This window comes from Cydia splendana, chromosome 11 (assembly GCF_910591565.1).
Source record: "Cydia splendana chromosome 11, ilCydSple1.2, whole genome shotgun sequence".
Classification (NCBI taxonomy): Eukaryota; Metazoa; Arthropoda; class Insecta; order Lepidoptera; family Tortricidae; genus Cydia; species Cydia splendana.
Genome location: NC_085970.1, coordinates 2089768 through 2115715, shown reverse-complemented (window position 1 = coordinate 2115715; position 25948 = coordinate 2089768). Strand labels below are relative to the sequence as shown.

At 35.0% G+C, this 25948-nt stretch overlaps 1 protein-coding gene across 3 annotated transcripts in view; it reads right to left on the bottom strand.

Moving 5' to 3' along the window:
- Positions 1 to 25948, bottom strand: part of LOC134794698 (uncharacterized) — a 209989-nt gene that overhangs the window by 12257 nt on the left and 171784 nt on the right. For 2 of the 3 annotated variants that reach the window (XM_063766468.1, XM_063766470.1), the window contains one exon: positions 24842 to 24958. In XM_063766468.1, coding sequence (XP_063622538.1) covers positions 24842 to 24958 — 117 coding nt within the window. Of the gene's footprint in view, positions 1 to 2600; positions 2781 to 24841; positions 24959 to 25948 lie in introns of those variants that run through there. The other variant, XM_063766471.1, reaches the window with a different exon arrangement.

Sequence of the window (25948 nt, the reverse complement as noted above, 5' to 3'; positions counted from 1 at the left end):
CGGAAACGGCCGCTTTTGGTGGTGGTTTGTTATATTTATTTGCGTATTTATTTTTGCGGTGGGAGGGTGGAAATATTAATTGCATGTAAAAATACGCAAGTAAGTATAACGGGTTAGCACTGATTGACTAGCACGTTATCTTTTCGCGGATTAGCAAAATAATATTTTGGTTTTAATTGGAATCAAAGCAGCGTCCTCTGCTATTGCAGCAGGTGCCTGTGCCATTCTGCCACCGGGCCACCCACGGCGGCATAGGTCGAATTTTTCCAAGTATACTTATGCACTACTTACTGAAGGCTTATGGAGCCTCGCCATCCCTAAGCCTAAATTAAATATTTTCTGAAAATAATTTGTTTTGATCTAATAACATATTGGAGTCCTCGTAATAGGGGTCCCGTTTTTACCCTTTGGCTACAGAACCCTAAAAATCAACCTTGTTTTGGTACTATGTACTACGCTTCACTATGACTCTGAAATTTTAGCAGGTATTCATATTTTTTTTGTTGTCACCTGTCAAATTAGAATAGAATAGAATAGAATAGCCTTTATTGACCAAAAAATTAAATTTCAGCACATATTACATTTAAATAAATTCACATTTCATTTATATCAATTAGTTTCAATATTTTTTCCTTAGTAACTTTATTAAATAATTTTTATGTCATTGCTTTTTAATAATTATTTCAGTCTGCCTTCTTGGCATAGGCCTCCCCCAGCTCTCTCCACAGCTCTCTATCCCTTGCCGTCCCTATCCAATTAGGTCCCGCATGCTTCTTTATGTCATCCGACCACCTCATTATTGGTCTCCCTTCTCTCCTTTTTCCATCTCTAGGATACCATTCCGCTTCCTCTCTATCCCACTTATCTTTACCTTCCCTTGCCATATGTCCAGCCCAACCTGTTGCAGTCAAAAGTGTGAACTGGCCAAAGAACTTTTAACCGACAAAAACAGGCAAAACTGCTTTTGACTGAGCATGTTGGTCAAAAGTAGTTTTACCTGAAAATCATACCTATTTCTGGCAGCAGTTTCGTTTTTAGGGCGTAGCAAAAAAAAAATTACCCTAACCTACCTATCTCTGGGAACAGTTTCGTTTTTTGGGCGTAGCAAAAAAATTACCCTAACCTACCTATCTCTGCGAGTACTTTTGACTGATAGTAACAGTCACAACACAATTACTATTAACCAATGATTTTGAGGTAAAACTACTTTTGACCAACATGCTCAGTCAAAAGCAGTTTTGCCTGTTTTTGTCGGTTAAAAGTTCTTTTGACCAGTTCACACTTTTGACTGCGACATATATACTATCTATATATCTTATTATATTTAATCTTATATTCAACTTACATTGACTCCGGAGATAACTTACTAGCTTTATGCAGTTGACTTTCCAATTCACCGATACACCTCAAATTTGATTCATAGTCAAAAGCACAGTTATTAAATATGTCCACAATACACTGTAGCTTTTTGCACTGTTTCACACTGGCAATGTACTTAGTTAGAGTGAGTTACAGTCAGCTGGCACTTAACTCAAAGTTTCTTTGAACAACGTCATTTTCATCTCGCTCACTTATTAGTTTATCACAGCTGCTTCAAGGTTGCTTTCGCTTGCATTTCCAGGTAGCTAGTAGTGCCTTGACATGTAAGAATATTTGGAATCATTCTGAAATATTAAAATACAACTGAGAGACCGATGTTTATACTAAACACAATACACCCATGGAACGCTTTGAAGTTCAAATCTCGTTACGTTACGATGGCGTTTGCACTTTGCACTATGTTCGGTGACTATTTTTTATTGTTAACACACACAATTACAACTATTTAACATGTTTTTATCACGTCTGGAGTACCGGATAAAGTATTTTCGAATAACAGCCGTCGTTGACGTCTAGGCAGTGTTGCTATCGTCTTAAAAGCCGTAACAGACTATCGCACGTTCTGGCTTAAAAACAAATTTATGTAATAATTATACCGGTATACATATCCATATGAAACGAAACTTAATGCAAATAATAACCATTATACATACCGGAAAGTCATCAAATAAACAGTAATATTCGTCTTGCTTTTTATTAAAAAAAAAAACGACCAACCTAAATTGTAAGCATGTTTGCAGTTTCTAAACGCAACGCATAGCTGTCAAATGTCAACCAACAAATTGAGCCTTTAGTATTGTTTGTCGAAATTATTTCACTTTTAAATGCAAAATACGCGACAATACGAATTTTGCGGATATATGTTCTCGATTCAAAAGTGATATTTTTTCAAGCTCTTTCGATTGAGCATAATTTAATTTGTTTCTACCGTCAAAGCCGCTCGCGTTTATATATAAGGATATGTTAAAGTGTAGAGATTCATAAAATTGTTTATTTCGTGCGTGGCATATAAATTAATCAAAACGTCTTGGTGATTTTACTGTAAGTTTATTAAATATGTCTCTAAATAAATGAAATGAAATCAACCTTGAGCCAGCAACGAGGGATTAACCTACACTAGATAATAACCATCAAGTAAACTTTTCATCTACTTCATTACCCTTGGCAAGCCCTTACAACCTTCAAACTATTTTGTATGGCTTTTTGATTTTACTACTCACCTTTATTCTGGCACTGATGTACCTCCTGCGCGGCGGCCTCTTCACGGCCTCCTCAGTGATGTTCGTCACATACAACATCATTTTGACTAACTTCTGTCTATTCCTTCACAACATTGTTTATTTATTGTTATCACAGTTTTATTGCACTTTATACTTTATTTTTGTAATGTCTATTAAATTGTTTATCACTATTTCTTAGATTTTAGGTTAGGTACTTCTGCACACAACAGAAAAAATACTTATTACATTGTATAGTATATTAAATTAATTTAGTTGGTATATTTATTTTCGCGGTGGGAGGATGGGAATATCAATCACATATATATCGCTGGCCCAATATTACAGGGTTCTATGTTACATTTTCAAGATAGTTGAAATTCGATTTAATGTCACTATGACAATGTTCAAATTTCAGTTCGATAAAAGTGAAACATAATAATAATATTGGGCCAGCGATATATATAAGTAGAAAATACGCAAGTACCTACCTATAGGTGATGAGTCAGCATTGATTAATTAGCACGTTATTATTTTACGGACGAACAAAGCAATTTTTTGCTTTAATTAATATGGATTTCCGCAAATTAACGCCTGATTTTACTATACATAATATAGCTACCGAGTGCTATGTATTTGATATACATAAATATACCACTACTTTAAAGTTTAAACATATAATTATCATGCATTAAGTAACTATGTAAATTATTAAGTAGGTACCTACATTTACTTTCGTATGGTGAAATGGCGACCGCTATTTATTTAAATGAATATAAAAGATACTTCTCAAACTTATCAATGTCTTATCGTTGAAGATAAAAATGCATTATTCGATAACGGACTGTTTAACACCAATGCCAATGTCGCTGATAAGAGACAAGATTAGGACGCGATAACTTTTGGCGAGATAAATTATACAAATATACAGCTGTAATAAACTCTCATCCGGGCTTCTCATTTTTTTAACAAGATTTTATTAGGTCGACCTGTATGTAACTAACATGTAATGGAATCTAAGGTAACTAATTTAACCATCTTCCAAGGATCGTAGCGTAATGAAAATTGGCAGCTGTCGTAAGAAAAGTACAGTCAGCGATAAAAGCTTGTACCTACCAAAAATGAAATTTTTGCCAAAAACTTATTTATACCAGCAGAGGGCGAACACAGGCGATTTGTCATCAAGAAAGGCTGTTGTCGTGTTGTGTATTTTCGCCGCAAACTGATCTTTTATTTTAACCCTTTTCCTTTATCAGAATAATACTGGGTACCTACTGTTTAGTACCGAATAAAAATAAAATGTAAAAAATAGCGTTTTTACTAGAAGTTTTTTTCTCTTCACGCCCTTTTTTGGCGATCAGAATCATAGAAGGCCACTTACACCCACCTCAAACCTACACTTTTTGTGAACACTCCTACTATATTAATTATTAATTAGTCGTACGTATAAACACTCCGTAAAATCATTGAGATCTACATTACTTTGCGTCAATCTAATTCATAAATTTCATAATACGGAACTCCAATTTACAATTATCGTTGCAATTACACGGAAAACCACTCGTAAACATATTTGTAACATACCTACTAACTGCTACCGACATGTCGCCTTTTAACGCCATACGTCCATTATTTATGAACGATAATGTTTTTTTGTACATATTCACATACAAAGGCAGGCTAAACTAGCCACGGAGTGGGTGCCACAATGTAACCGGCATGGTCGGCCTAAGAGGAGATGGCGGGACGACCTGGACGCATTTCTCAGCAACTGGACGGATGCCGCAGTTAATCGGGAAGATTGGAAGTCTAGGGGGAGGCCTTTGCCCAGCAGTGGGACATTTTATAGGCTCTTAAAAAAAATGTATTTTGCATAAAACTGTTTTTTCATAGGTTGTTTGTTTCAATTCAACAGTATAGCATTGGAGTGATATGAATTTTGCAATGCCTCGAGGACTGACACCTCAACGATAAATGCGAATGAAAATGATAGTTGAATAAATGAATAAATAATTTGTGCGAGCAAACTGTGTTTAATGAATCGTCATCGTCACTAAACTTGTCAAATGCCAATGGGCAACGGATTATGGACTTCCATTGGGCTATGAGAAAAGGAAATTTGTATAGGATTTCCTTAAAAAGTGACCGGTTTTTATTGTTCTTGATGGCGTTATACTCGTTATAGTAAGTAATATTTACATTATATATTGGTAATAATGGTACCTACGTATGATTAGAAGTACTTGTACTAAAATTATAGTTGTACGAGTAGGTGAAAAAAAAATTTTGGAGCAAAGATCTATATCTCAATTTAGCTTTTATGTTGTTATTTTCAAAAGTGTATTTTGAAAAGTGATTATGGTCATAATAACTTAATATTATAATGAATGTACCATAAATATTGTACTGAGTACCATTAATATTGTCCTACAGTGTACAAGGTGCGGTGAATCCCAATTCCCAAGTGAGAGTCATTGCAAAATGAAATATACATGACGCAACAGGGTGTGAACTGAAATGTATGAATGTTAATACAATTACATTATGCTTCTTAATTACGTTAACGCAGAATAATTGAAGGTCAAGGTGGGTCAAGGACTGTTGTTAGTGTGTGAAATTTCAGAAATATTTACCTGTTCGTTAAAATTAAAAAAATATTTTTGTTTGAAATTCTTGTAGAATCAAATTCATTTAGAATAGTATGTAGGTATTTTTTTTTTTTTTTTTTTTATGTAGGTATATATTGCGTTAGAAAATATTGAGGTGATATTACAAACCTCACAAAGATTACTGTAGAGTTAGGTTTATTGAAGTAAGTTTTTCTTTTTATTCTATTTTTGCTGATGTTGTGGGAAAATATGGTCAATTAATGGCTTCTAAGTTAAAATTTACATGAGAAGTATCATTTGCGTTGGTGGCGTTGAATTAAAAATGTGGTCAAAATTGCTCCGTTATCCTACTTGATAACTGGAACAGAAATCCGAAATACCCTATTCAAATATAAGTACTTACTAAGCACCCTGTACACGTATCGCTTTCAACATTGTTTCAACACCATTTCCCTATAAACTATATCACCAAGTTATATGTTTTATCAATTCACCAAAGCAGGAAGAAGGGGGCCTGTCAATCTGTACCACAAAATATTTAGAAACGTCGTATAAGCATAGAAACTACGAGCAACATACGCCCTTTTGAGTCCAAGCATGTACCACCAAGTATTTCGAAACGTCGTATAAGCTTAGACATTACGAACAACATCCGCCTTTTTGATATTAAGCGGTTATGTTGCAACATACCGGTCCCATAATGGCATGCAATTTATTGATTTGGGAATGGAACGTGGGATTTTGAGTTTAATGTTTATGGTTTAGGGTCGAAAATTGATAAGCTAAGGCAAAGAGCCCGTATGAGGAATATTTTTGCGGTGAGAACGCAATTTTTTTTTATAAATGCATTCGGTTGACAGTAGCCATAATTTATGAATAAAGTATAAGTTAAATTAAAAAATGTGTATACAATTTTTCAACATAATTCAAGACATTAAGGTGAAGATATGAATATATGATCTCGACTCTACATAAACACGATATAATGTTCTTTGGATTCTGATGACAGTGCGAAAGTTTAAAATAAAGTCTCTACCTATACTCTGTATCTTTAGGTATTTTCGGGTAGTTACATTTATAGGTTACCCAACCAAATACAAAATCACCTGGATCAGTCACTGAACGACCTGATTTAAACCCACATTATTTGATCGTGTAATGTTTTCATCTACCCTCAACTAGCTTAAGGAGCCATTTCAGGGTAGATTTTGTTTACTTTTATTGAAATACCTAAAGTTACAGATTATAATTCTGATGATGAACACCATTAAAACAACAAGGACTTTAGCCGTCATAAATCGTCGTAAAACTATGTAGGGAAAGTCTGGGCATAGTGAACACCTTTAGACCTTTACCTTTGACTTGAGATAACGACCTTCCCCTAGGTACCTATCCTGTTCTTTCCCCGAGCCTCGAACTATCTCCATACCAAATTTCATCAAAATCGGTTCAGCGGATTAAGCGTATAGAGATAACAGACAGACAGGTAATAGTAGGGATTCACGAAAAACAACACTTTTTTTAAACACGTGAAAGAAGTGTGAATGCACTGAATACGTAACTGATAGTGATAAATAGATGACTGATAACAGTGATAACACGTCTTTTCATCTGAAATGTTATCAACTATCGTAAGTCGTTTCCAGTTTCTTTCTACCATTCATCAATATTGTATCAAGGTTAGAATCGTTCATAATAACATTAATTACTAACATAATAAATATTTTTTATTTATTTGACCAGCTAGTAAACGCATTCTGGCATTTTCAAAAACCGATGATAAAGTTGAATTTTATCCACAAAGTGGCAAAGTAATTTGATGCAAATTTAAGTTGTTTCCTTTATGCTAAATGGTAGAATTGACTTTTTAAGTGATGATTTCGAACGACACATATTTAAATATCGTTAATTTGGATTTGGTTTGTGATGACTTTCGTCCCATAGGTGTAGTTAAAAATTGTGTGTTTCACTCTGTAGGAAATTTTGTTTAACCCTTGTACATGTACATTAAAATATTAGCAAGAGGAGTTAGACAAAGACTTTATCCCTTTATAAAACAAATAACTTATTGTTCCCTCATCATCATCTTCCTCGCGTTGTCCCGGCATTTTGTCACGGCTCATAGGAGTCTGTGATCCGCATTGGCAACTTATCCCAAGAATTGGCGTAGGCACTAGTTTTTACGAAAGCGGTAGGCACACATTTTTATTTATCTCACTCGTGAATTGAAAAACAGTGAAAGGGCTAAAGGTCCATGCTCGACTGCAAATCATAACCGCAGATAACTTTCTTTTGACCTGCTCTGTTACCTATTCCGTAATGCCCTGTAATTTGACCACTAGAGATAGGTAGGTAAGGTACAGTCAGCATAATTATGATAGATAGTGGCTTGACAGTCAAAGTACCTAGCCAAATATATCAACAGTTTGCCAACGAATGATCAATTCTAAGATATGGCCACGACATACACAGGCTGCTTCTGTTCACTTATCATTGACCAAACTCTGAGGGGTGAATATAAATGTAAGTCATACTGAACAATTTTTACTATCGGGCCAATCAAAAAATCAGCGGCTATAGAAAACATTGACTCTGATTCACCGAAATGTATGAGACCGCAGAATTTTTTTTCGCGATTTCGGGACTGGCCCCATAGTAAAAGTTGTTCAGTATGACCTACATATTCATCCCTCAGAGTTTGGTCCGTGGTAACAAAAGCAACCTGTATAACTTTATTTTTTAACAAGCAGAAACGTCTGCGAACGATGCTAATAGCATTTAGAATAATAGAGGAGTATCGATCCAGAGGCCGTGAGTTCAAGTCTCACCCAAGACAGTAATTTTTCCACTTTTAAATTTAAATATTCTAAGCTTAACCTGTATAACATTATAGAACGTTTCCATTAATTAAAGGAAAACTCTTAAGTATCACACAATCACTTAAAATGAAACTCAAGAGTCGTTAATACCTAGTGACGCACACGCATATTGCGGCGGCTCGAGTCATGTTCGTGTATGATAACGGATCAATAATGTGTGATTAATATGTTCGCATGTGAAGTGGGGTTACTTGTATAGCATGTAAGTGTTTGGGTTTAGGTTCAAATACCCCAAAAATTCTCAATACGACCTAGTTTTCCCATATTGGTTGGAAGTTCAGATAGCAGTCGGTTTCGGAAGAAAAAAAAAGAAGAAATCGTGTTCTCTAACGAAAAGAAACTTTGAAATAAAAATTATTAATTAGAAGATGTAAGAATATTGGTGTTATAACACTTTAAACTCTCGCGTTTACACATATTTAGTTTACCTGTTTTAATCACTAAAATGTTGGAGGCTAAAACAAAAACAACAAACTAAAATTAGTGATAGCAACCGGCTAATTGACAAAAAATCCCTTGACCAAATATCGTGCTAAATTATAAAACCAAAGACGAAAACTGTGGTATACCTTGAGTGTCAAAATATCGCGGTAGTTTTCTTCCTTAATAACGTTATTAAAAATCTGTATTAAGTAGTCGATATATGTCGATATCATTTTGTCAATCACTCTTCTGACTATACCTACAATATATAGTTGCAGTTCAACATTCAATAACAACTCATGATTTGACCTATCAGGCACATGCACTAAGCACCGAAGCAATTTAGTTCGATCGATAACAAAATAATCGATTTGCGTTGATAATATCGAGTGCCCACGAGTCGATTGTGAGCCTTTGATGTTTTAAGCCTATATGCAAGTATACTAGCTTAAGTCCGCGACTTCGTCTGTGTAGATATAGCGTTTGCATATGCCATTACTGCCTATCCTGTGCCAAATTTGTGTTCTGTACAATAAACAGTTTATAAGTCTCATTTTCATTGCATTAGTACTAAAAATTGTTCAGTATGACCTACATATTCACCCCTCAGAGTTTGGTCAGAGATAGCAAAACCACCCTGTATGATATCTGTCTGTCTGTAACGTTTTGCACGCTTTAACCGCTGACCCGATCTAAATGAAGTATAATAATATGGAGATAGTTTGAGTCCCGGGGAAGGGCATGGGATGGTTTTTATTCCCGGAATAATCTTATCCTCGAGAGTTTGGTCAGAGATAACGATATCATCCTGTATATTAATAAAGTAGGGTTTTTTTTCACGTTTGAATGGTTGGTATTGCTAAGTAGTTAACAATTAATGGATATATTATTGATTTGTGCTGGTCATTTAAGCCTCAAGGTTTCACATTAGTAATGCTACTTTTAGACAATGCAATAGTCTTGTTTTTAATTGACTAAAATATTAGCATTTCTTGATCAATACATGCATGTTAAGAACCATTTCGACATGCGCAATAGTTATGAGCATGGTATAATAATATACTCCGCCTGGTACTCCATTCCCGTCTTTTCTAGGTCACCTAACTGACACACGCCTACGTCATCATGCGACAGCGCTATATGATAATATGCGATAGCGCTATATATAGCGGCCATGTTATTGTGACGTAGGCCTGTGTCACTCTGGGAATAGAAGACCATGTTTTATTAGACCATGAGATAACTGATCCCCTGCATATAAATTTGTTTGGGGGTAAGTTATCTCTGCGGCATACTCTACCTGCAGATGTAGTGCGTAATTGTTTTCCTTCGTATTTTCCCGGAAACGTTCGTATTTGTCATGCTACCTCAATCAACCTCAGTACTTTTTGTACCGAGACTGACTGAAATAGCAAGACTCGTTCGTACGTTTCCGTGAAAATACGCAGGAAAATAATTATGCACTGAATCTGTACGTCTACGTCGACTTCCAAAAGCGCAATCATTTGAATTAGTTCTGTTTTTTTTTTCGGTGTTTTGAACATTTTTTGGATTATAAATCAATAAACTTTTAAATAATATTTATTTCACCAGGTAGTTTTTTAGTTTCTAAGTATAAGTAGGTATCTGAAAAACCAATTTAACAATGTTTGTGTTTCGTTATAAATAATTATGTACCTACCTATTATTTTTAATGATAATTATAATTAATTATAGTTTAGAAAACTTTACATACATTGGTTTTTTAGCCGTTCTATCGTTAAAGTTATCTTTACAGCAAACTGTTAAACAATTGAACCGTGGAAAGTATAGAAAGCGCGCGCGGGAGTCGACACATTCTCCATTTTCCCGTGACCTTTCGTCTGTACTAACTAGTATGTGGTTAAATGCCAACTTAAAATGGTCGGTTCACGAAGATTTTCCAACTATTTTCATAACTAAATAAAATATTGTATTAGGAAAGGTGTTTTAATATCGGCGATTTTTTTTCATAAATAAGTTAATTTACATACTGTTTTTAATCTTAAGATTGTGTGATGTAATTAATTTTGTACCTACTAAACAGAGCCGTAGTTACATGCTATTTAACAAACTACTTTATTAAATTAAATAAAAATTATCTTCCTCTAAGGCGAGAGTCACAGAAAATTATAATAATAATTGTATATGGAAAAGACATTATAATTATTATAATTACAAAACGTCAGCGTCCTCGGCACCATGCCAAAGGGGCCCAATTTCTTAGACGTATTTTAATTTTTATTTAGTAGGTATTAGTTTTAATTTAGTTTTATTTTATAGATAAGTTAGTTTATTTTTCTTTTTATTGTATCTACCATCTATCTGAAACTTAAATAAATAAATATTATAAAATAGATAAGTTCATCTGGGTCAAACGAACCTCTGTCGCCCTGTCGTTACAGCGACGACTGTACCGAAAAGGTCTCGAGTTTGATTCTCGGCGCAATCGGAAATGATTATATTACAAATATAAAAAAATATGCACACAATTTGTTACAGAAAATTACATTAGTAGATCTTATCGTATGCAACTCACAGATTCAAATCAATCCGTCTCGTAATGCAAATCTAAATATATAAACGTGAAAGACCTGACTGACTGACTGACTGACTTAAATCAACGCACAGCCCAAACCGCTGGGACTAGAAAGTCCAAATTTGGCAACTAGATTCCTTATAAGGTCTAGGGGTGCACTAAGAAAGGATTTTTCAAAATTCATCCCCTAAAGGAGTGAAATGGGGGTCTAAAGTTTGTATGGGGAAACAAGATTAGTTAGACTATTTTATTCCAAATTTCACAGGAGTATTCCTAAAGATAAATAAGTAAACACGTGTTTCAGGTTTTTTGAAAATTGAACCCCTAAGAGGGGGAAAAGTCCCCAATAGGGTTGATATCTCAAAATATCAATATGGGTATCGTTTTCAAAGTATTTTGAGACGCTAATAACAAAAATGGCATCAAAATTAAAATTAACGTAGCCGAAGTGAACAATCATCCCCTGGTGGGGGTGCAATGGGGTTGAAATTTCAAAATATCAATATGGGTATCATTTCCATGGTTTTGTGGGATTAGTTAAACTATTTTATTCCAAATTTCACAGGAGTATTCCTAAAGATAAATGAGTAAACACGTGTTTCTGGTTTTTTGAAAATTGAACCCCTATGAGGGGAAAAAGTCCCCAATAGGGTTGATATCTCAAAATATCAATATAGGTATCGTTTTCATTGTATTTTGAGACGCTAATAACAAAAATGGCATCAAAATTAAAATTAACGTAGCCGAAGTGAACAATCATCCCCTGGTGGGGGTGCAATGGGGTTGAAATTTCAAAATATAAATATGGGTATCATTTCCATGGTTTTGTGGGACGCTAATTACAAAAATTACAAAAATGGGATCATAATTAAAATATAACGTAGCCGACGTGAACTATGGCCCCTGGTGGGGAATGCTAATTACGAAGATAGCGTAGACGGTTGTAACATACACGCTGATTTACAGCCACACGTGATCCAGACTTTTGAGAATGCAATCCCTTAAAGTAAATTTTTTGAGCTACAAAATTATAAGATTACAAATACCTTCTCTTAAATATATAATAATCTAAATATATAAACGTGAAAGACCTGACTGACTGACTGACTGACTGACTGACTTAAATCAACGCACAGCCCAAACCGCTGGGACTAGAAAGTCCAAATTTGGCAACTAGATTCCTTATAAGGTCTAGGTGTCCACTAAGAAAGGATTTTTCAATATTCATCCCCTAAAGGAGTGAAATGGGGGTCCAAAATTTGTATGGGGAAACAAGATAAGTTAGACTATTTTATTCCAAATTTCACAGGAGTATTCCTAAAGATAAATGAGTAAACACGTGTTTCAGGTTTTTTGAAAATTGAACCCCTAAGAGGGGGAAAAGTCTCCAATAGGGTTGATATCTCAAAATATCAATATGGGTATCGTTTTCATAGTATTTTGAGCCGCTAATAACAAAAATGGCATCAAAATTAAAATTAACGTAGCCGAAGTGAACAATCATCCCCCTGGTGGGGGTGCAGTGGGGTTGAAATTTCAAAATATTAATATGGGTATCATTTCCATGGTTTTGTGGGACGCTAATTACAAAAATTACAAAAATGGGATCAAAATTAAAATATAACGTAGCCGACGTGAACCATGGCCCCTGGTGGGGAATGCTAATTACGAAGATAACATAGACGGTTGTAACATACACGTAGATTTACAGCCACACGTGATCCAGACTTTTGAGAATTCAATCCCTTAAAGTAAATTTTTTGAGCTACAAAATTATAAGATTACAAATACCTTCTAATAATTGAACAGTACACAAACATCGTTTTTAAAATAATTACCATCTTAAACGGTTTGTTTACATTCAAAATACCTAAAACCATTAAAGTACATAGATTATTAAAAAAACTCTCCTGCGCGTGCGAAGCCGCGGGCAAAAGCTAGTTGATCTATAAAAAACTACATTGTTTGCTTAACGCAAAATAAACGCTAACTGAGGCGTAAATATAGGTAAAACAAAGGATTACCAACAGTTCTGTAATCTACAAGCATTAGGCAGATATGCAATCGTTTGAAAAACGCCTAATTCCACAGTACTGGCCAGCGAAGCGAAGTTTTTTAGGTAAGCTGCGCTTAGGAAACGCGTGTAAACCTTTCAGTGCTCAGTTTTTTGAGGATTAAATTGCTACAAAATTGTATAAATTTTCTAGAAAACATAACACATTAATAGTGTTACTTTGTAGGAATAGTTATATTTTTTTGATAAACAGAATTCCTTTTGAGGCTTTTAAACCTGCAAATTTATAAGTTTTGTTTAGCGTGTATTAAGTGTCAATTCGGTCCTATTTTCACGACTCACGAGATATGTAAGTTCTACAAACAAGAATACAGCTATTCTCCTTATGTACATTTATAATAAAGGCAGACTTTAGCAATTTCAAAAAAACAGTGCAGCCCTCATCAGTCTGCGTTTCGGCTGCCATTTTTAACTTGCGCAGCGCCGGACGAGCTTCCGACTAGTGTTGTACCTACCATTATCACTCACCGGTTTCGCAACTATCTGTGTCAATCGGTTTTTAAATTGTCACTTATCGCGTAGGCGCGATAAATGTACGCGTAGTCGTCGATTAAATTGTCACAGTGCCGTTAACCTTCGGTAAATCGGATCTTAATGAGGTATGACAGCTTTAACGAGTGGTTTCTAAAGATTTGGGTGCAGTTTTTGTTGTAAAAAGAAATAACCCTGAGTTTTTATAGCCTTATCTAATAGATTCAGGGTGAAGACATCAAACAGGTATTTTAACCTTGTAATCACTTTCTAAAGGAGATTACCTTTATAATGAAAAACTAATAGAGTGATTTCTCGATAATTACGGAACCAGTCAATCAAATCAAATATTTTTACGGCACCGAATTCCTATCATTATAGGTATTTTGTGGTTAGCAAAAGCTGGTATCGCTAGCATCACGATTTAATAAGTAAAACTATCGATTTCGCGCAGTAACATGATTTTATGGATCGTAAAAAGTATAATGAAAATTTAAATGAAGTTCAACGTACTGCAAAATTAAATATACAATATTATTTTAGCGGATAACACGACCTAGATGGAGTACAATAATTAGTTATACGCGTGTGTGATCACGTGAACGATTTAAACTTGTAAACGTTTCGTGGCATTGTGGTTGTGCAACACACGATTTTTAGCACGATACTATCAATATACGTACAATAGGCATTAAGGTAATTATTCTCGTTTCGAAATATTTAAGTGTTTATGGTGTAGGCCAGCGGTCGGCAACCAGCGGCCCGCGAACCTCTCAGTTGCGGCTCGCGAGCCTCCCTGGCTAATTTGTATGTAATATTAACAAACGACAATATCTGATAAAGTTATAAATATTAACAAAGTGCGGCCCGTGTCAACTTCGGTAACTAACTAACTACTATTTGGCCCTTGGCTGCTAAAAGGTTGCCGACCGCTGGTGTAGGCCTTGCTGAATCCGGTAGCCTATTGATTTAGGAGCTCAAGGATGCTACTTTGAAACAAAGAAATCCACCGGCAACGGAACTTGGTAGGTACCCGGGACCTACTATTTGGAACATCTCTATTGGATGTATTTGAATTAATAATTTAAAAATTTTGAGGAATTTGAAAAATAAGGATATTCTAAGCATCGTACCTATACGTACACTGAATATTTATGTTTAACCCTCCACAAGCTTTCGAAAATAAATTAACTGTTTTGATATCAATGTTTTTCAATATGTATATTATATTCCAAGAAATAATATTAAAACTAGATTCTAAGACAAAGAGGATTTTGGGGGCAAAATTAAATGACAGGTAGGGAGTTCTTATCATGAAATATCATTTTAATTTTTTAACAAGCAGAAACGTCTGCGAACGACGCTATTAAGCTTAGAATAAATTTAAAAGTGAAGATGGCAGCGCGCTGGAGTATCGAACCAGAGGCCGTGAGTTCAAGTCTCATTCAAGACAGTAATTTTTCCACTTTTAAATTTATTCTAAGCTTAATGAAATATCATGTTAATTAATATCATGAAATATCGTGTTCTATATCGATACTTTTCCCGTGTACTGTCGTTTTGTTACTAATTATTACATACTTACCAAAAATCAGATCAAATCAGATGTCTGTAGATTACTCGGGTAGATTAAGATAACTGATGAAATATTAGCCACCTTATTCATATAACTTTATGGGCCTAATTTAGTTAAATTATGTTTTATCCCTTTCTTACAAATACATAAGTCAAAATGACAGATAAAGACAAACGATTCATAGGTAATTCAGGCCAGTAACGCGTTTATGAATAACGCCATAAAAGTATGTACAATAATTATAAACGGGATATAAAAGGGGTATGATGACATTGATGACGCAGACATACAAATACGGAAACAAATGACATCAATGACAGTACATAAACATTGGCTAGAAAAAAGAAAAAGGGCCATGCAATGACGCACGTATATTAATCTTATTAAGTATTTCGCACGTTTCCGCCTCTGCTCCCACGATGAATGTTTATATGTACCGGTGTAAGGAGATTACAATATAAACCAATTTGACACTAGTGAGGCTTCGGCAGTGGACCTAATCAAATGCGGTTGAAGGGCTCGCTGAAACGGGAGAAAAATAAATAGGGCTGTAGAGAGCTGGGATTAAGTATCGGTTTTTGTCAAAAGCTTGTATTTTGAGAGTTGCTTGAATGAAAAATTTTGATTTGTTTTACTAATTGAACCGAATTTTAGTAAAACCCTAATAATATTATAACTATGAGTATGTGAGGTGTGGAATAAAGAATATTGTATTGTATTATAAATGCTATAGTAAGGTACTATGTCTGTCTGTTATTACCTCTTCACGCTAAGACGAAATTCGGTACGGAGATAGTTTGAGGCCGCGGGAAAGGACATGCATTGATGGTTTTTATCAATCATCATCTTCAGCATCATCCCACACAGACAAAGTCACGGGCAGACGGTAGTAGCTATGTATATATGTTTGAAATGCATTATAAGGTTTTATATAGTTTGTTTCGATAATAGTGAAGTACATAGTGTTCAGCTGGCATCCGTCGGGTATGGATGCCTAAAAACAAAATCGCTTTCACACATCCCTAATCAGTCGTGTTATCCAATCCTATAGGGGACTTCTACTTTCTACGGTAAAGGATTCCGGTCATTGTTAGTTTCTACCATGCCCATATTAGACCACATTAACATAACGGGTGTATCCTAGTAGGAGAATTTGTTAACCAATGATATAAGCAAGCACCGTTTGAATTCAAGGATATACAGAGTGATTTTGTATGTCTGATTATACTCTGAGGGGTAAATAACAATAAGGTCATCTTGAACAACTTTTATACTGTGGTCAGACATAACCAAATCACCATGAATAGACCTATAGAATAGATTCTACCTGCCATCGTCTAATCTGTGGCTAATGTAAGTAAGATACATTATCATTATAAAAAAAAAACAACTAAGATATGCAAATACATTGTACTAAATGCCTTTAGCACCTGAGAAAAAAATATGAATCTATAGTTTGTCAAAGGACTTTCTCATTTCAAACATAGACAGAGAGAATCATACTATCTTTGTCTTACACTAGTACTAGCACCCAAAAGAAAAGGATAAGTACCTATAGTTTTTTTGTTCTTATTTACTGACAAATTTGGTTTGACCAACTATAAGACTATGTTACATCTGTATTCTGTAGGGATAGGAAATAAAGTATATTTTGAAATGAAAGTACCTACAGAGATATCCAATTAGAAAACAATCTATTAGTTCCCCACACAATCGATAAAATGTAGACATGTCAGGTCAAAAGAACAGTAAATCAATAGTAAAAGCAGTGATGTAAACAATTGTCTCTGGAATTATTCAATTATCGATGTTTTCTATAAATCGGTGCGGGTCTCACGTTTTTGCGATTTTCCAACCGCTAGAATTACGGTAACTGTTTAGAAAAGTCGTGATGTCTTCGTTTAGCGGTAACGTGAGGGAAGAAAGTGAGAAGGAAGTTTTATTTATATTTTGTCTGGTATTTGAAACTTGTGGGTTCGTGTGTCGTAGTTCAGAATCATTACAGATCTGTTAGATAATAAGTTGTTGCAAAACAAGTTTTAGTGAAAAAACGGGTATTGTTGTAGAAAATCATCTGATCATCTGAAAAGGTAAAAACCGAGTAAAGCTACCTAGATAGCTTTACTCGGTTTTTACCTCTTTTATAAACTTTAAGAGGATTCTCGTTTTTTCAAGCGCAAGTAATGTGTCAAAATCCTAAAATTTGTAAAGAAAATTCTGTCGCTGTTATTTCCAAGTAAAATCCAAAATCATTATCCTTTTCAAGAAAATAATTAATTTCACTCTATGATGGTATATATATAATACAAAACCATCGTTATATTTCACAAGGAATCTTTGTAGAATCCTATTTAAATACACTCTATCATTTTCGCCCTTTGCCTGGTGTGAAAAACAGTCAAAAATTGACTATGATATCCATTGAGAAAATGCATTCTTATGCTAATTAACGAATGAACTGACAAATCTAATAAGTAACCACAGCTAAATATGAGATGACGTCCAAACATAATCAAATTAACGCACTAATGTAAAACTCAGTAATTAATACACTTAAAAAACTTAATAATTACTATCGTCAATTCACAGCCAATTAAATACTTAACACTGACGTTATCAAACACTATTCACAAATGAACACGAGGAAACATTAGCAATAACTTTCTTTGTCACTTTTTTCGTAGTTCTGTGAAGTGTGAATTTCACACACGCATGTTGAAACCGCTCTGGGTGTTCGAAATTTAAAAAGGGTGTGAGGTCTAAACTTAACGTTTTAGTGCGAAATTTCAAAATTTGTGTAAACGTTAAGTCATTATTTTTTGGGAAACATCTAGCTATGTACATATATATTTTTTGTGTGCAGAAACTACCATATACCTTAGAAGATTTATTTTTCAGATTACTTATCCTATACGACAAAATAATTATAGAGCATAAAATTTAAAACTTTATCCTAAAAAAATAACATAAAAATAAAAACCGTAAAAATATTCACGAAATGGTCCATCACATCACTAGCACAACAATAAAGTCCTTAACTTTTTTAATTCACAAAAATGTCTAAGCGAGAATCACAAGTTCGAATTTCAAATTGTACCGTTTGAAAGCGCGCGTGTTTTTTTTTTCTAACGCGCGAGCGGAGCTAAGGCCGAACGAAGACTGGCTGGTACGAAGTTACGAACGGCAGTGTATGGAAGCCTTAATAGGGAATGACGTAGGCGATAAAGCGTGCTTATGTGCTTATATGGTGAGGTGATAGTGTAGATAAATATTTTATTGCTTATCGGATAATAAGATTGCATGTATTAAGATTCGATCTTGGATAGGCGGAAGATTTTGGGAATTCGGATTTATTTTAAAATTGACTGTTTGGTTGACACTTTCTTATGTTTTTCATTGCAAACTTTTAAAAAGATTTAAGGTGAGTGGGTGGTACTGATACCTACATACTGATTTGAAACGACAGGTATTGTTAAATAAAATTTTATTTTAAGTATGAAAAAAAGTACATTATTTATATAGAATCGGACGAAGCAAGCTAACTGCATGCCATTTGCAATGACAAAGTACGAAAATGTCATTATTAATGTCAAACTTCTATGAAAATGTGACGTTTGTGATGACACTCTCACTTTGTTATAATCAGTGCATAGTTAGCTTAGACAGACTCTACATATTTTAAAATTTAGGGTAAAGTTCCAGATATAAATATGAAAAAAAATATTATAGGTATACGTGCAGTATGTACTGACTTAGTATCATACATAATAATAGGATTATTAAGATAGGATTAGTATTTTTTTTAAATATTGACAATGTTGTTTCTTTATTTAATATATACTTTTTATGTATGTATGTATGTATGTCTATGTATGTTTATGGTTATACGTATTTATCTATATTAATGTTTTGTGTTGTTTAGTTATATTTAATTCGACTTTTCATATTTTATTATTCTTTGCGCCACCTAACCGTATATTCTAAGTCTATTGTCTCCGATACCCAAAGGTTGTCTGGAAGAGATCGCTCTTAAGCGATATGACCGCCTGTTGTTACCTCCATTGTCTTTGTTTATGTCACTGTACATTTGTTGTAAACTACGAGTATGTGAGATGTGCAATAAAGTGTATTGTATTGTAGGATATTATTTATTTATTTATTTATTTATATATTCTTACTAAGAACAAATGAGTCATCAAGCTACACAATCAATACAAACACAGGATATATGTACTATAACTAAACGTATGTGTCTGTCGTAGAAGCCATACATTTCATAAAATATGTATGTCGTTAATATTTAATGCGGCCCTGGCAGTGGACAGGGTCATTCGTGTCACGACATAGGTTGGAGTAAGGGCATATGTCATTTGGTATATTACGAGAAATAGACCTTTAGGTTATAGAGTTAAGTGCTAGAACCTAATTCACTTTCCGTTTATTGTGTGCACAATAGGTATTTGACTACTAGTCAAATCAGTTCCTTTTTTCGAACTGTCAAAACGATTTGCTAATATGGAATTTATATGAAACATTACACCGTAACATCACGGTCAACCTACTTTTTAGGGTTCCGTACCCAAAGGGTAAAACGGGACCCTATTACTAAGACTTCGCTGTCCGTCCGTCCGTCCGTCCGTCTGTCACCAGGCTGTATCTCACGAACCGTGATAGCTAGACAGTTGAAATTTTCACAGATGATGTATTTCTGTTGCCGCTATAACAACAAATACTAAAAACAGAATAAAATAAAGATTTAAATGGGGCTCCCATACAACAAACGTGATTTTTGACCAAAGTTAAGCAACGTCGGGAGTGGTCAGTATTTGGATGGGTGACCGTTTTTTTTTTGCTTTTTTTTTTGTTTTTTTTTTTTCTCATTATGGTACGGAACCCTTCGTGCGCGAGTCCGACTCGCACTTGCCCGGTTTTTATATTTCTATCCGATTTATTAAATAAAACTTGTGTTTAAAAATAACTCCTATCTGTGTTTTTCTAATAATTATCTATTAATAAATATCTTTTCTACTGACAAGATTTGCTTGACCATCTGTATATGTAAGCCATAGTTTATATATAGGCTTGGACATGAGTTTAGTATAAATGTGATATGTGTGGCAGACTGGCAGACACACGGCACCGTTGAACAACGGTCGGCTGGTTGCAATGCCAAAGTGCGGTTGCATCGATTACCAAGCGCAACATTTACTGGAAGTAGAGATGGGTAGGGGTGAGTAAATACTGAGTATTTACTCGATATTTACTCAAAGCACCCGATAAATACTCGTATTTACTCATTTAGGTGGGTAAAAACGATTGCTTATAAAATATTCAAAAAGTGAGATTTAAGAACGAAATTGTCTTTTATTGGAGAGTACTAACGTATATTAACAATATCTATAAAATAAAAAGCATATAGGACGTTTAATTTAGAAATAAAAAGGTAATTATTATTGAGAGGCAAATTGTGATAATGCATAGTTAACAATTTTATTTTAAATAAGAAGTTAATTATTTTAAAAATATGGTACTTAAATTCTATCGATGTTCTAGATAACTGCATGTCGCGCAAAAGTGCGTGTTGACGCGGCACTTACGACCTTTTATTAAGGGTTTTTTAAAGAAAACTCAAACATGGCTCAACCGATGATGTTCAAATTATTGTTTTTTGTACTCTATTATACGACTAATCTCCCGATATGTTTTCATATTTTTTCTGAACTTTGGTTCTAAAGTTATAGAGGGATAAACATTATTTTGGCCTTTCGAAACGGTTTTTTTCCAAAAATATTCAATTTATCCAAAAATGTTCTTAGAAACATTACAGTTATTTTTAAAGACCCATTTAATGATGTGCAACACGTTGGTGGTTTCTGAATTTTTTTTTTGTGACAATTAGTTACATGTATGGAGTGCCTCGTCTCTTAAAAATACATTTCTTACAATTTTGAGTACTTAATCCAGTAGCGGCTTACAAAATACACGTATATTTCAAAATTGTATGCCCCTTTCAGCACTCTAAATAGTTTATACCCACCAATTTGGGTATAAACGAGTAAATACGGGTATATTGAGTAAATACTGAGTATTTACTCGGTATTTACCCGTGGGTATTTACTCACTACCCATCTCTAACTGGAAGCGACCCTTATTACATGAGCGCAGTTAGGAAAATTTTACATGCTATAATACTGGATAAGAACGAAGCTATCCTTCTACTATTTAAATAAGCTGCCCGATTCGAACTTTAAGATACGTCAATTAATAGATCTAGAAACGATTCACATTAGGTAGATGTGTCAGTGTCAAAAGTGACGTTTTTGTTTGAAGAAATCGGGCCGCTAGCACCGTGAAAGTACTGTTTTGTTAATTCATTGAAATTTTCATAAACTACAGGATATTTTTAACATACTCATATTATACCGCTACTGCACCTAAGCTGTATATGTGATTTATTTTTAATCGTCGGCAGTATATTGCACCTTAAATCAATCAGATTTATTTTAATATTAGCTTTTTTGAATAAAAGTATTAAAATATTAGTTTTCACGTGAGCAACTAGGCGAGCCTATTTCCTCAAAAAAAAAGTCAATATCTGAGGTAGGTTCATAGCAGCAATTGATTTGGTTTGGTTTTGTGTTATGTGTTTGCGTCACTTAGGAAATACATACACGCAACACGAATGTTTGGGGTAATCCTAACAACAAACAGGATTTTGAGATTAATTTGGAAAATATTATTTATTCAATTCAACCCGGTAAGAGCGTGCGACTTTCAATCCGGAGGTTGCGGGTTCGAACCCCGGCTCGTACCAATGAGTTTTTCGGAACTTATGTACGAAATATCATTTGATATTTACTAGTCGCTTTTCGGTGAAGGAAAACATCGTGAGGAAACCGGACTAATCCCAATATGGCCTAGTTTACCCTCTGGGTTGAAAGGTCAGATGGCAGTCGCTTTCGTAAAAACTAGTGCCTACGCCAATTCTCGGGATTAGTTGCCAAGCGGACCCCAGGCTCCCATGAGCCGTGGCAAAATGCCGGGATAACGCGAGGAAGATGATGTTTCAATTCAACCCATATTGTATTAGCACTTCTAGTACACCATATAGCCGCGGTGCATGCAACGCGCGGATGCAACGGTGAAAGTGCAGCGAGGTCGTCGCTACAATAAGTATTGTCTTCTCATGTCTTCTCCCATGTTTATACACATATGTATGTTTATGTACATGAGGCTGATAACTTATACTTATATGTACAGCCAGTATTGGATAGAATAAGGCGATAGAAGTTACTACCACACTAATAGCTTGTTATATATATTTTTGTGACTGTGAAAATAGTTAAGTACAAAAAGTTACAGAATAAACACAAATGTTACTGGTAAAAATTTGTATTCCGAAAAATACGATTTAAGTTTATCAAAGCATGTATTTTTGACGGCTTTCTAGCCCATTCGGTAGTGATCCTGCGCATACGCATATCCTCCTAAGGCCCAAGGTTCTACATATAGTACTTATTCAGTTTAATTACATTTAAATCATATTCGATTGGAACAGAGTTGCTTTTGCTTTGTTTCGTTCAGTTTTTGAACACCGCAAAATCAACTCTATTTCTAACACCGTAGGTTCAAATTTCTGTGGCAGATTTTGCATTTCAGTTGTATGGCTGGGCCTTAGGAGGATATTATTAAGTTCGGCCATGTTCCCCATTAAGTATTTAATAGATTATAATCAGGATAATGTCAGATTATGTAAATACAGATGTAGTGCATAATTATTTTCCTTCGTATTTTCACGGACACGTAAGAACGAGTCTTGCTATTTCAGTCAGTCTTCTTCTTCTTCTTCCTGGCGTTATCCCGGCATTTTGCCACGGCTCATGGGAGCCTGGGGTCCGCTTGACAACTAATCCCATGATTTGACGTAGGCACTAGTTTTTACGAAAGCGACTGCCATCTGACCTTCCAACCCAGAGGGGAAACTAGGCCTTATTGGGATTAGTCCGGTTTCCTCACGATGTTTTCCTTCACCGAAAAGCGACTGGCAAATATCAAATGATATTTCGTACATAAGTTCCGAAAAACTCATTGGTACGAGCCGGTGTTTGAACCCGCGACCTCCGGATTGAAAGTCGCACGCTCTTACCGCTAGGCCACCAGCGCTTCTTGCTATTTCAGTCAGTCTCAGTACAAAAAGTACTGAGGTTGACTGAAGTAGCAAATGACAAATACGAACGTTTCCGAGAAAATACGATGGAAAACAATTATGTACTACATCTACATCTGTAATGAATTTCTTGCCAATTTTACTGGAGATAACCATTCAAAAGAGATCCTACTACTTAGAATAAATTATTTTTACTTTTATAAAGAATTTATAAAGCCCTTATTACTATTTAAACACATATATTTTTTAAATATTTATCATTTTCATATCATGCAAGCCTACTACATATGTACCTAATTGACGTCGCCTTATCAGCATGCACTCGAAAATACATTTAATAACGGATTATGATATGGTACTTATCACGTCCTATTTATTATCCCTTTATCTATGCAAATTACTATTTATATTATTATAATGCGTAATAAGAAATATTAATATGGACAAGGTTCAATAGGGTACTTGACTGACGAGTCAAATAAGCTTCTTTTTTACAAGCTTTTATTTACTTTCACCTGTCCCGTTGTCGGTCTGTAATCAAATATTGCAAGTTAAATTTGATCCACTTCCCGGTTTCCGATTGAGCTGAAATTTTGCATGCATGTATAAATCGGATGACAATGCAATATTATGGTACCATCGAGCTGATCTGATGATGGAGACAGGAGGTGGCCATAGGAACTCTGTGATGAAACAACGCAACCTAATTGTGTTAGGGTTTTTTAGAATTGTTTCGATGAGTATTAGTTGTCTGTCGTAAGAAAGGTACAGTCAGCGATAAAAGCTTGTACCAAAAATGAAATTTTTGCCAAAAACTTATTTTCGAACTGTCAAAACGATAAGTAACTATGGAGCACTACGCAGCCACTACGCACACATTTAAGGTGGTATTCCATATGTCCAATATCTTGGTCCAGTGTCATTAACTGCGTCTCTATCTCTCCATTAACCAAAATGTGAGACAAAATACAAATTGGACAGATGGAATATCACCCTTATTGCGTCACAGTCAAAAGCTACGTACACTTTATAGTTCATTCCGATTTATTAAACAGATATTGTGTCAAAAATAAGTACGGTTTATGTTTTTCAATAATTTTCTAGTGCTTTATTACATGTATGCAGTGAAATAATTTATTTTATAACAGTCAACAACCCTATTCCCAAGGTACTTGTAGCGCCATCTACGGGTAGCTTAGGTAAACGATTCCTAGACAAACGGAGATAGGTTCGCGCGGTTTGCAAGTAACTCGAAAGTTCTGAGTTAGATGTCGCTAGGCGTACCCTTCATTGGTTTGTTCTTAACTTTACATTCTTGTAAAGGTACCTACTTAATTAGTACTTGTTTGACTACTGACAACAATAGACCGGCCGGTCGCATAAAATAGTTTGTTAACGTCACGTGAAAAGTTTGATAGTAAGTAACCTATACGTTACCGCCGCTGAATGTTTCGAGTCTTATCGGCTACAAGTTAAAGTCTATTTTACCTTGTCAGCCTTGTCGGTGGGCGGGGAGGCGGGCGGGCTCCGCGGGAGCCCTAGGTCTTCGTCGTCGTCGCTGCCGTCGCCGCGCCCGCGCCGCCGCACTGCTGCCACTAGCTCCGCCTGGCGAGAAAAAAGAGAACTAAGTTAATAAATGTGTCATACATTTTAAGGGCCACCACACACTAGCGTCTTAGGAAAATGGTGTAGCCGCACAGTTGCGCCAACGTTCAAGTGGCCTAGGAATCAAATTGGTTGACTGTACCTACCATGTATAATTTCCAAGAAAACGGACATGCTAACGGATAAACTAGTAATACATAATAAACAAACGAAACAATTAACGCAAGCGGAAACTGATAAATATATCAACAACTCGTAATATTTACACTTAAACAATAAAAGTCATATTAATAGGCAATCAATTAATACATACGACGTTTTTACTCTGAGCCGTTTATTTCCTTTCAGCAATATAGTATAAATGATAAAAGGCTTAAGTTTATAGGCTTTTTGCGGCAGATATGACGTTTGGTAACTGGAGTTAGTATTTCCTTTGAACGATATCAATTTATGTTATGAGTGAATCACACAAAACAGAGTATGTAATTCTTTTTAATACATGTAGCAAAGAGAATTTAGACTAGCGGAATATTGTCAAAGTGAATTATGTAGTCAGTAAATTTACTGCCATCTTTCGACGCTAATTGTTAAATGTCAATAAGTATCACCATCTAGTCGAGGATAGGCTAAAGGTATGGTGCCATCTTTTCGAGCGATGGCGCAATACTTTTTGACATTTAACAAATTTAAAACATATCAGTGAAAAAATAAGGATTAAAGTCAAATGACGTTCTAAAAGTGTTAATCATTTGTGTCGAAAGATGGCAGTAAATGTACTGACTACATCATCATCATCATCATTCTGGCCTTCAGTCGCCCACTGCTGAGCATAGGCCTCTCTTCGTGTACGCCACTTATCCCGGTCCTGGGCTAGTCTCATCCAAAAGTGCCGTGCGATTTTCCGAATATCATCCACCCAACGACATAATTGACTACATTATTTACTTTGACAATATTCCTCTATTTCAAATTCTCTTTGCATGTAGTAAT